Raw genomic sequence first — 13,514 nt, 5'->3', positions numbered from 1 at the left:
CTTGAAGTTTAAATCCACAATGGACTAGTGAACATAAGTCTCAACTGTGCCTCCTACTGCAATTATCTAATTGATTGACTGTTGTTCTTATGAAATGTACCCTAAGTAACCCTTAAACATGTAAAAGAATAGAATGAATACTGAAGCAAATTCATACCTTCTGGCATTTTACTCTTCTCACTGTATGGTTCAGGGTTAACATTTGCTGACATAGGCTCTCCATAATTATTTAAACACACTGAATATCAGTATCATCAAATACTGCTCATTCATCCTTTAAATGTTACTGAGTGCTTCCTGTATATAAGGTATCTGACTTTTCTCATTCATGTGGTATTATACTAGCATTTTACAAGAGGAGCAAAGTAGGAAAGACTCTTCTAAAGGGTAGCAGACCATAGGCGCAGACACGAGAAGGGAGAGGAGCATTATGTAATAAAATGCTGAACCACATGCATACTGAGTAGGTTGAAGTTCATCTGGAGCCCATGCGATTTCCAGTATCCACGTCTTTGGTCTCATGGCCTCTCAGAACCTATGGCCTTCTGTAAGAGTAACCCGAGTGAACCCTAGTTTGTTCCAGAGCCGTATCAGGAGAAAATCACAGGTCAGTGGTTAGCTAAACAAGTTTTTATATGCCTACCATAGTCCTGGGAAGGTAAGGAAAGAGCTTCACTTCTTCCTGACCCGATCCTAGGGAGAATCTTTCCATGCAAATAAATATTTTAAATTTCATATTCATATGGTCTTATATATATTACATATAACATGCCTGTACTGCTTTTTCTGATTATAAAAATTACATAGACTTATTGTAAAGAATTTGGGAAATAGACAAAAAAGTATGATCCCTCTTCTTTCTGCCACTTAGAAATAGATGACCACAGTAATGTTTTCTTTCTTCCTTGCCTTTTTTCTATACACATAATTTTTATTTTTAAAAAATGTAGGATCATCTCCTATATTCTTGAACTTTGGGGACATACAGTGACCCTGGATCATATTGGTATTTTGGAGATACAGTTTTTGGAGAGAGCCTTGGGCCTTGGATGTAGAGTGCAGTGAGGAGATGGCTTCAGCTGAGTGATTAGATGAACTACTTTTCTTTCTCTTACTACCACACTCTGATAAAATGATAGACTCTTACAATTGGTGAGGACCGGCCAGGCATGGTGGCTCACACCTGTAATCCCAGCGCTTTGAGAGGCCGAGGCAGGCAGCTCACCTGAGGTCAGGAGTTTGAGACCAGCCTGACCAACATGGCAAAACACCGTCTCTACTAAAAATACAAAACTTAGCCAGGCATGGTGGTGGGCACCTGTAATCCCAGCTACTCAGGAGGCTGAGGTAGGAGAATCACTTGAACCCAGGAGGCGGAGGTTGCAGTGAGCCGAGATCGTGCCATTGCACTCCAGCCTGGGCAACAAGAATGAAACTCCATCTCCAAACAAACAAAAAAAAAGATGAGGACCTAGAGATCAAGGTCTGTGGAGTTATGTGCTTAAATACCACACACCCACTAGAGGACTTGAAGGAGTAGTTGACATTCGTGGGCAAAAGAAGTGTATACCTTGTGTCAGTGCCACATCACATGCAGAGGCATGGACCCCACTGATACACAATCCTGCTGCTAGGTGGAGGGAAGTAGCTGTTGACAATCAGAGAGAAAAGCCTGTTCTGAGTATAAGATGTAAATGGAGCCTGCCGGCCTTATGATGTGGGGCTTCATAAACGATTGCTTTCATTCTATACCCATCAACAGGTTGTTGTTGGTATCTTTGCTTTCTTTCACAAAAAGTGAACTGAGTTTTATTTTTACAATATTTATCAAATAAATACATATAGAGTATATCAATGAAATACAAAAGGTATAAAACAAGTTTTTTAACTTTTAGGTTTAGGGGTACACGTGCAGGTGTGTTACATGGGTACATTGTCTGTCACGGGCGGACTGGTGTACAGATTATTTTATCACCCAGGTAATAAACATAGTACCCTATAGGTAGTTTTTCAGTCCTCACCCTCCTCCCACCCTCCACCTTCAAGTAGACCCCTGTGTCTATTGTTTCCTACTTTGTGTCCATGTGTACTCAGTGTTTAGCGCCTACTCTTAAGTGAGAACATGTTGTATTTATTTGGTTTTCTATTTCCTGCCTTTGCTCACTTAGGATAATGGCCTCCAGCTCCATCCATGTTTCTGCAAAGGACATGATCTTGTTCTTTTTTATGACTGCGTAGTATTCCTAGCTCCATCCATGTCACTGCAAAGGACACAATCTTGTTCTTTTTTATGGCTGCATAGTATTCCTAGCTCTATCCATGTTTCTGCAAAGGACATGATATTGTTCTTTTTTATGGCTGCATAGTATTCCATGGTATATATGTACCGCATTTTGTTTATCCGGTCTTCCTTTGATGGGCATTTAGGTTGATTCCATGTCTTTGCTATTGTGAATAGTGCTGTGACGAACATGTGTCCTTATGGTAAAATGATTTATATTCCCTTGGGTTCCCCCATTGTATTCCATTACCCAGTAATGGAATGTAAGTAATGGAATTGCTAGATTGAATGGTAGTTCTGTTTTAAGTTCTTTGAGAAGTCACCAAACTGCCTTTCATAATGGCTAAACTAATTTGCATTCCCACCAGCAGTGTATGAGCATTCCTTTTTCTGTACAGCTTTACCAGCATCTGTTATTTCCTGACTTTTTTTTTTTTTTTTCTGAGGCGGAGTCTAGCTCTGTCGCAAGGCTGCAGTGCAGTGGCGCAATCTCGGCTCACTGCAACCTCCGCCTCCCGGGTTTAAACGGTTCTCCTGCCTCAGCCTCTGGAGTAGCTGGGATTACAGGTGCCCACCACCATGTCCAGCTAATTTTTGTATTTTTAGTAGAGACAGGCTTTCACCATGTTGTCCAGGCTGGTCTCGAACTCCTGCCCTCATAATCTGCCCACCTCGGCCTCCCAAAGTGCTGGGATTTTTTAGTAATAGCCATTCTAACTGGTGTGAGATGGTATCTCATTGTGGTTTTGATTTGCATTTCTCTAATGATTAGAGATGTTGGGCATTTTTCCATATGCTTGTTGGCTGCATGTATGTCTTCTTTTGAAAAGTGTGCATGTCCTTTGCCTACTTTTTAATGGGGTGGTTTTTTGCTTGTAAACTTTTTAAAGTTCTTTATAGATTCTGGACATTAGACCTGTGTGATTATGAGATGCATAGTTTGCAAATATTTTCTCCCATTCTGTAGACTGTCTGTTTACTCTGTTGATAGTTTCTTTTGCTGTGCACAAGCTCTTCAGTTTAATTAGTCCCATTTGTCGATGTTTGCAAAACAAGCTTTAAAGACACAGAATCTTTAAGGAGTCTATGGCAGCTTTCCAAAATTAAATAAACAAAATAAAATTTGGGATTAGGTTGAAAAAAAGTTTTGAATCGAAGGAAAAGAGTCCTTCTGAAGATGGAGATATTTTTAAACTGTTGGAAATACTTTAAAGAAGATAATTAAAACTATGATATTTAACTTCTTTTAATATCTCTGAATCAGTCGTTTGGAACCTGTGTGTTAGTCGATGTCTGGAAACATGGCAAACTGAGCTAATAGCTCGTTTTCCCCTGTAAACTTATAGAAATGCTGATAAAACTAACAACAAAATACTCACGACCTCCCAGGTTAATTAACAAACTAAAACTTCTGTAATTTTTCCAATAAAGGAAAGAGGAAGGGAGAAAGGAACTGGCCCCAGCTGGAAACAGTAAGAGCAGGCAAACAATAATCTGTAGAGACATTTTGGTACCCTAATAAGGACATGACTATTAGACATTTTTATGAATAGACCTTGATTCCTCCGTTTATGTGTCAGATTGGGACCCTTTATTTTTTGGAGAATCTTAGAGCCTGAGTTAAAATTGGCACTTTGAGAGGCCAAGGCAGGCGGATCATTTGAGGTCAGGAGTTTGAGACCAGCCTGGCCAACGTGGTGAAACCCTGTATTTACTAAAAAAAAAAAAAGTACAAAAATTAGCTGGGCATGGTGGTACGTGCCTGTAATTCCAGGTACTCAGGAGGCTGAGGCAGGAGAATCACTTGAACCTGGGATGCAGATGTTGCAGTGAGCGGAGATTGTGCCACTACACTCCAGCTTGGGTGACAGAGTGAGACTCTGTCTAAATATAAATATATATTGTTGCAGTCTGTCCCAGTCTTTTCTTAGATCCTCCAAGTCCTAGTTTGGAAAATTACATATTTATCTGAAGAATATTTAGACCATAGTTTGTATAACTTTAAGGTGATTATTGAATATGTAGACTCTGATCATTCATTTCTGCAAAAGTTTAGAATACCATTTTTAAAACTTTTTTATTGTGGTAAAATATACATAGCATAAAATTTGCCATTTCAACCTATTTAAGTGTATAATTCACTGGCATTTATTTGTTTATTTAGACAGGGTCTTGCTCTGTTGCCCAGGCTGGATTGCAGTGGCACAGTCACAGCTCACTGCAGCTTTGACCTCCTGGGCTCAAGCCATCCTACTGCTTCAGCTTCCTGAGTAGCTGGGACCACAGGCATGTGCCACCACACCTGGCTAATTTTTTATTTTTAGTAGAGACAAGGTCTCACTATGTTGCCCAAACTGATCTCAAACCCCTGAGTTCAAGTGCTTCTGTTCTCCTGCCTCAGCCTCCCAAAATGCTGGGATTACAGGCATGAGCCCCTGTGCCTGGCCAGTGGCATTTATTGTAGTCACAGTGTTGTGCACCATCACCACTATTTACAAAAATTTTCATCACCCCAAACAGAAACGCTGTACCCATTAAGCAATAACCCCTCATTTTCTCCTCCCATCAGCCCCTGGTTACAACCTCTAATCTGCTTTCTTTATTGCTGAATGTGTTCATTCAAGATAGTTCATATAAGTAGAATCATACAGTATCTGCCCTTTTGTGCCTGGTGTATTTTACTTAGCATGATATTTTCAAGACCCATTCATGTTGCAGTGCATATCCAAACTTAATTCGTGTTTACAACTGAAATAGTGTATTTTATTTATCAGTTGATAAACACTTTGGTTGTTTTTACCTTTTGTTTATTTTGAATAGTGCTGCTTTGGACATTGGGTCCGAATATCTGTTTGACTCCTTAGAATAGCATTTTGCACACTGAGAAATGTGTAGATCTTTTATATAGAAAATTTTAGTCTTCCAGATTTCGCATGTTGACTGAAATTATTTCTGTGTAACTTAAATAAACACAAACATAAAACTAAGAATTAATAACTCCTTATAACTCTCATATACAGGTAAATTCAAAATCAATTTTTCAATTAAACAAAAATAAAATCAGTACAGCTTTAACAATTGTTATCCAATTATATTTACTGAAAATAAATGGCTTATGTTGGTTTTAATAGTGTAAAAAGATATACTTTTGTATGATGGGCCATTATTTTAGCTTTCATCATTATCATGTTTTCTTTTTAACAGTGAATGCATTTTTAAACCAATAATCCATTATTTTGATGTGCAGCTCATTTGCTAGATTATCCCAGAATATAAATCTGGAAAACAAAGGAAAAACAGCAATTCAGTGAGAAATTATTTACTACACATTTATTGCAACAGTTTTTTTTCATGAACTCTTGCGAGCAGGTACCTATAAAGGCAAAATCCAGAGAGTATATCTGCTTGCTGTCAGAGGTTGATTGCAACAAACAGGTTTTAATAATTTGGTTAACCTCACACTTGTTTTTATTGGAGCTTATTTGAACTGCTAACATCATGATGTCATTTGACCTTCATTTATTACAAACATATCACTTACTTATTCAGTCTGCCTCTGTTTACTGTTGGCCCATTTCCATTAAATCAGTACAGCATTCTAAAGGAACATGTTGTTTTTATGATGTTAAATCAGATTCTTAGTTTATTATATAAGAACCTAAAATCTTATTTCATGAAAATATGATTTACTTGGAAATTATACTGCAAATTTTTTTGCAAAAAATATGAGCACAACAAGGGGATATAGGATAATGATTGTTATTTTGACATTAGCATTTGCCAGCCTAACAGCTGTTAGACATGCTTACTGGAACCTGAAATGATCAATCCTATTTCTTCAAGATATCACTTGGTAATATCTTAAATATAAACATGGAAACCAGCTGGAACACTGAAAATCCCATCATGCTGCATTGTGAAGTAGTCATCCAAGGATTCAGAATATTCTTGTATTTATTCTTTATTGATACAAACATTTTTAATGATGACACAATTCAGGTGCCCCAAAGAATATTCCAAAGGATAACACTGCCTCAGTTTGACAAATACTGGTTCAAACATTAACTCTATTGCTTTACTCACATTGAACTCTAATGCTTTATTCACAAACAGTTGGTCTACCACTTAAAGATGGGGCTTTGTGATTTCCAAACTGCACATACATTCTATTTTTACAATAAACCTTATTTATTATTTCTTCATAAGAAGTAGAGTTGCCATGTGGATGAATAGTTGTGTTGCACAAATAATATATCTTCTTCCTACTTGAGAAACTAAACTATGAGAAGAAGGTTGCTTGATGAACACAGACCCCTCTATACACACTAGGCGCTCAATAAGTGTTAAGGAATTGTTTGATTAAGCAGTGATAGCCCCCTTCCACACACGTATTACTAAAAGAAAACACTGTCAAATCAAGCTTGATAAGTGTCTCTCACAATCAGTGATATTCTTTATCTCAATTTCATATTGACTCTATGCCAACCCTCAAACTTCTGTTTTCCACCTAGTTACACCATCTTCAAAACCAGTTTCACGGCTGTTTTTAATGAAACCCCAACTCTTATCCTATGAAAAAAATTCATAGCAAATAACACTACTCATAGTTTACACATTCCCAGAGGGGAGTCCCTTTCTGACCAAAGTGTCTCCATTTTCATTAACTGCTGACATTCTTCTTGATGATCCTCTTTCTGGGGTGGGGACTTATAAATCTCCTGTCTACTTATTGCCAATAATATACCTTTCATTGAAAAATACTAAATATTTTCTATATTTAACTTATGTAATTTTATACCTCATTATATTTCTAATTCTTGATTAGCCATATTTTATCTCCACAAAAGTCATAAAATGTTGATGAATATATGATTTATGTAGTGATCATCTTTCTATTGACATTAGCGGATATACACTATAGTATCTGTTTTTTTTGTTTTAAAAATTAAGTTTAATAAATACAACTTATTTTTACCATGTCATTCTTCAGTACCGCTTTGTAATATTTAACATGTTTCAAAATGTATAAATATGGCCTCCTATCAAATCACCACTGAAAGTCAAGAATCTACCTATAAGTTTGTAGTACCTTGCATACAGAAGGAGAACAATAATATATTTTGAATAAATGATTAGGTAAATAAGTGGGTATTATCTGAATCGATTCCATTAACATTTTAAAATCCCTAACTTAATTTTGACTCATCTAACCAACAGAAGTTCAGTCTGGCTGTAGCCTCTCAGAAGAGACATTTTGCAAAATATATATAGTTGACTATTAGGAAGAGGACCTTCACTGTAAATAAATGGGGTATCTCTTCAGTCATTCTCCTCCATTATCAGTCAGGTGGGCTTGGAGTAAACACCTCTCTTATCGCTTCTTCAACCCCATTTTCTTTCTAAATTTTCAGAAAGCTTCAGTAGAAATGTTTAAACTTTCAAGAAAGACAACTTTAGCAGAATTACATACTGGTTGGGCACATATACATCTTTGTAAATGTACGTAAAAGAAAACTAAGACCAGGCGTGGTAGCTCACACCTGTAATCCCAGCACTTTGGCAGGCCAAGGTGGGAGGATTGCTTGAGCCCAAGAGTTCGAGATCAGCCTGGACAACATAGACCCCATCTCTAAAAAAAAATAAATAATAAATTTAATTAGCTGAGTGTAGTGGTATGTGCCTGTAGTCCCAGCTACTTGGGAGACTGAGGCAGGAGAGTTACTTGAGCCCAGGAGGCCAAGGCTGCAGTGAGCCAAGATCACACCACTGCACTCTAGCCTGGGCAACAGAGCAAGATCCTAGCTCAAAAAAAAAAAAAAATGAGTAGGAAGCCTGTTTTATTCTACTATTATAAATGTGAAATTTTATGCAACTTTGCATTTTATTTTTCGTACAGGCAGAAATACTCAGTGTCCTCAGTCACAGAAACATCATCCAGTTTTATGGAGTAATTCTTGAACCTCCCAACTATGGCATTGTCACAGGTAAGAACTCAGTATTTGACTTCTTTCTTTTTCCAGTTACCTAGCTTTAGATTCCTTAATATGCTAAAATGCTTAATATTAGGTTCAATCATGAATTGTGTGTTACTGTCAGATGTCACTTTTGTTGCTATAAAGCATTAATAAAACTGATTATATCAATATAATTAAGAATAGTGTTTCCACTTCTACCCATGTTTAATTGTGCTAATTATATCTGCGTAAATGCTATTTAAATGCACTTGCAGCTGCAATACCAATATTTCAAGGTGCCATTTAACTAAAATTTCATTTAATTAGCTGAAATGAGAGATGTTTTTTGTAACTCTGTGACCTTTTATAAATTAAGATTTCTTGAGCTATTCATGTTGTAATTCTTTGCAAGGCATTTTAATCCCATTAGAGCATTCTTTCTTCAAGGTCTCTGACATGAGAACAATATTTTTCAGGTTTGGTCAACTAAGTTGGTAATGACCTTGATCTAAATTATCATATAATTTGGAGCAGCAGTTTATAACTGACAGACATACCCTTTCTAAAAAGGAGCACATAGAAAGTTTTGCCACATGAAAATACAGAGAGACACATATCTTTAATACTTTATGCTCATATTTGTATAATCCACTGAATAGCTTGTAGGTCTACAATGACTCAGTTTTACAACAAATAACTTTGATCTCTATCTTGGCAATTCTTTGATTAAAACAAAGTCAAACAAGAAAACCTTAAAATATTAGCCATATCTTCTCCCACGATAGAGGTGAGAACCTGGATTGTCTTTATAGAAAATAACAACAAAACACCCCTCAACAAAAAGGATTGTATTAAGTACTTTCTATAAATTATCTCATCTAATACTTACAGTAATCCTATGACATAGATAAAATAATTTCTATTTTACTAGTAAGAAACTACATCTCTAACTTAAGCAACTTTCCCATGGTCACCTAGCTAGTGGTAGAACCAAAGCACTATAAATTCCTCAAGCTGATTCTCCACAGAAGCTCCTCTTCTATGCAAGCTAGGTTCTGGAAAGCTGTGAGCTGACTGGTTCTTAAACTCAGAGAGACATGGTTGCTGTTATTCCATCTTCTGGCAGCAGGTAGTTTAACATGCTTTTACTCTTAGTAGCATTTTAACCTAAGTTCTTAAGTGGAGGGACTTTTTTCCCCAATTCACTGCCTTTAGATCTGTGACTGAAATGGGGCATGTAGCAATTTTTATCTTGAGTCTATATTTCCTATAAATGTAAATACCCAAGAATGGAGTATATTGTTGGTGAGGGGGGAGGTAACCATACCTCACGTTTTAAGTCAGATTTCTGATTTAAAGTTAAACCTTTCTTTGTCAACCCATATACCATGTGGCTCCTTTTTTCTGTGTCTATTGTATCTACTTTTTTTTAAACTAGTTATATTTACTTTTTAAATCTGAATCCAGTGTTCTGATCCTCGTTTGTGGCTGATATTATTCCTCCCTAAGGAAGTGTGATACTCCCAAGAGATTAGAAATTCTGTTTCTTGTTATATACTCTTGATGTTTAATGCTTTTTGAAAATATTTTTGGCCAACTAATGAGCTATTCATGAAGTGTTCTAGTTTCTTGAGGTGAGGGTGAATGGAAAAAAGGGGACTTGAGTGGTGATATGAAATTATTTTTCCAAGAGTTTACTCTGAGTAGGAAGATATGAAACATTCTTAGCCAGCATATTTCCCCTAGGTCACCTCATCTAAAAGAGGGAGAAATAATCCAAAAAGTTCGCTTTCATTCAGTATTTGTATCACACTAACCAGTCCTTTATTTCATTCATCCCTTTAGCATTCTCTACTCATACTTGCAACTACCAAATTATTTAGTTAAATTGATTGTCTTTTTATGGATCCATATCTCTCTCTCTGTAGAGCCAGTAAGAAAGCAACTGTTAACATTAAACATAAGAATTAAAACAACACAAGTTTCAGATTATGAGGTAGTAGTAGATTCTGAATTTATAGCTCTTATTGACCTATGAGATTGATTATTAAAGAGACCTGTTAGATGAGTTTTAGTGTTTTGAATGTATTGATTTGATATGATTATCTTTGTTCCTAGAGATATTAGTTTTAATTAACTAAGTGCTATTTATGTGAGCCTTTCAACCTACCATCTACGGCTATGCTCTGTGCGTGGGTAGTAGAAAATATGACAACTGAGCCCAGTTTGGGAGTGAAGAGATCACATGGATTAGTGATGATGACACTTACTCTGCCACTGGAAATGAGCACAAATAAGTCTTAGTATGAGGCGGTTAAGAGAGAAGCAAAGATAGGCAGGAAAACTGACCTTGATCACCCAGCCCCAGCCAGATACCCCTCTGTGAACCTCATCGTATTTATCAAATGGTGGAGGCTCTGAAGGAGGAAGCTTGGATGGCTTGAATCCATTCAATTTGAGGTAGTTTTTTTGTTTTTTTGTTTTTTTTTTTTTTTTAATAGAAAAGGTTGTTGCAGCAGGCAGCTGTTGTCATTCATGCTGAGGGCTTGAAAGAATTATTTATCAGAGTGGTGGAATGGAATGAGCAATGGAATGGGAATTGTGAGATGTGAGATCTTGTCTTGATTCTGCCAGAGCTTCATAGATGGGTCACTGATGATCTCTCTCTGTCTGTTTTCTCATGTGAATGAAGGGACTAGAATACATGATCTCTGGGTGAGAGTATGTATGTATGTGTATAGTTGTGCATGTGTGTTTGCTGAAACTTTTTATCACAGACATATAAAACCTGCTAATCAGGGGACCTGGGGAAGAGACTAAGAGGCAGCTGCCAATTTATTTCCCATCGAAGGGAAATGAACATCTTTCTCCCAGATCTACAAAGAAATGGGGTGACAAGAAACTCAGACTCCAAAGCCAAAAGAAACAATAATGGATCATCTTTTCTTTTTTTCTTTTTCTTTTCTTTTTTTTTTTTTTTTTTTTTTTTTTGAGACGGAATCTTGCTCTGTTGCCAGGCAGCAGTGGTACGAACTGGGCTTACTGCAACCTCCACCTCCTGGGTTCAAGCAATTCTCCTGCCTCAGCCTCCTGAGTAGTTGGGACTACAGGTGTGCGCCACCACGCCCAGCTAATTTTTGTGTTTTTAGTAGAGACGGGGCTTCACCATGTTGGCCAGGATGGTCTCGATCTCTGACCTCATGATCTGCCTACCTCAGCCTCCCAAAGTGCTGGGATTACAGGTGTGAGCCACCACGCCCGGCCTGGATCATCTTTTCTTTGATCTTTGGAAACCTCTTCATTCTGTACTACTCCCATTATTTTATTTCTCTCTGTGTGTGTGTGTGTGTGTGTGTGTGTGTGTAAAACATAAATACATGAGGGCAGGGGGAGTTCCTGGGAGATGAAGGAAGGAGTTGTTAGGTACCAGACCATGTAGCTCTTTTGCAGCAAGCCAGATTGGAGAGGAACCCACACCCAAAGTATCTGGTAATCTAAGAGTAAAAAAAGGGTGGCAGACTGGGTCCCAGGGTTCCAGAGAGAAGTGATTTAGGATCCCAGATGCCTGGAAGTTGCTCTTTGTTGTCAGGGGCTGATCTCACCTCTTAAGTTACCTGTTCTGCGTTAGCCTCTGTTACTTCTCTAAGAGAGGAGACTAGTTCTGCATCATTTCTCAGCAGGCCCAAATTCTCATTCAACCCAGCCAAGGAAAACATACTAATTTTTAAGTTCCCAATCTCATTTCCCTTAACTTGATCTTGATTTATTTTAAGCACAAATACATCTAATTTGCATGTTTTGATATTGTGCTGGTCTTTTTTTATTAGTCAATTAGAGACACGTGTCACATTTTGTTGTAACACGTTTCAGACATTTGCGTAAATTTATTTATTCTATTAGTTATAATCTAAATTAAGCTTGGTCTTGGTGACATTACAAAGAGATTTCATGGTAATGGTTTTGTTCCAACAAAACTGATATTATGTTTACATTTTTCGAAGCCAGCTATTGTCACCGTAAAACTCAAAGGAAATGTTTGCTTAATGTGGTTCTTAAGGACTTTAAAAAAAAAGAAAGAAATGCTTTATACTAAAATCCAGTAAAATACTTTCTTCAGAGAAGTGGTTTGAAAAGCATGTGACCATATGTGTATATAGTGAGTCCACAATTTCCAGTGGGAAAACCAAAAGGATGAAAGAATTGAATGCTTATTTAAAATAGTTAATATGTTAGTTTAGCTATCCACATACCTAAAGATGATATTTTATATGAAAATTGCCTTTCTTGCAACTTCAGTCATGAAACCATTTTATTTAATGATGTATCTTTTTTATTATACTTTAAGTTCTGGGATACCTGTGCAGAACGTGCAGGTTTGTTACATAGGTATACACGTGCCATGGTGGTTGCTGCACCCATCAACCCATCATCTACATTAGGTATTTTTCCTAATGCTCTCCCTTCCCTAGCATTAAATAAACGCCCCCCAACAAGCCCCGGTGTGTGATATTCCCCTCTCTGTGTCCATGTGTTCTCATTGTTCAACTCCCACTTATGAGTGAGAACATGTGGTGTTTGGTTTTCTGTTCCTATGTTAGTTTGCTGAGAATGATGGTTTCCAGTTTCATCCATGTCCCTGCAAAGGACATTAACTCATCCTTTTTGTGACTGCATAGTATTCCATGGTGTGTATGTGCCACATTTTCTTTATCCAGTCTGTCATTGATGGGCATTTGGGTTGATTCCAAGTCATTGTTATTGTGAATAGTGCTGCAATAAACATACGTGTGTGTATGTCTTTATAGTAGAATGATTTATACTCCTTTGGGTATATACCCAGTAATGGGATTGCTGGGTCAAATGGTATTCCATGTCTTCATCATCATTAGAATGACTTTTTAAAGTTAACGTGGTTTTTGGAGTAGTGTCTTAACTATAGTATAAGATGTTTGAAGTATCATGGTTTGGGGAATCTCTGTATAATACTATCTCTGGATATTTATCTCAAGCTACAAGTACCCAATGGCATAACATTAGGATTGTTGAATATTTTAGTCCCGTATGGTATATTTATAATCGTAACTGACTGCTTTTCAAAGTGATCTTTAGAAGGCTCGTTTTCAGTGACATCCCGCAGTTGGAATTGAGTTATAGTTCCAGGAATAATTGGCTCTGTGTTAAATTTTGTTACCCTTCCCTTATTCCCTCCCTCCCTTTTGTCTTATTCTTATAGGTGACCTTTATAAGCTTTGAAAAACTGGCTTTGATTGAGATCATCT

General features: G+C 37.1%; 1 protein-coding gene across 3 annotated transcripts in view; it reads left to right on the top strand.

The window, feature by feature from the left end:
• MAP3K20 (mitogen-activated protein kinase kinase kinase 20) overlaps positions 1-13,514 on the top strand; it is a 763,073-nt gene that overhangs the window by 657,644 nt on the left and 91,915 nt on the right. For all 3 annotated transcript variants that reach the window (XM_050751330.1, XM_050751329.1, XM_050751331.1), the window contains one exon: positions 8,178-8,265. In XM_050751330.1, the coding sequence (XP_050607287.1) occupies positions 8,178-8,265 (88 nt within the window). The remainder of the gene's footprint in view (positions 1-8,177; positions 8,266-13,514) is intronic.

This window comes from Macaca thibetana, chromosome 12 (assembly GCF_024542745.1).
Source record: "Macaca thibetana thibetana isolate TM-01 chromosome 12, ASM2454274v1, whole genome shotgun sequence".
NCBI classification, from domain to species: Eukaryota; Metazoa; Chordata; class Mammalia; order Primates; family Cercopithecidae; genus Macaca; species Macaca thibetana.
Note: the sequence above shows the minus strand (reverse complement) of the source record. Positions and strands in the feature narration are given on the sequence as shown.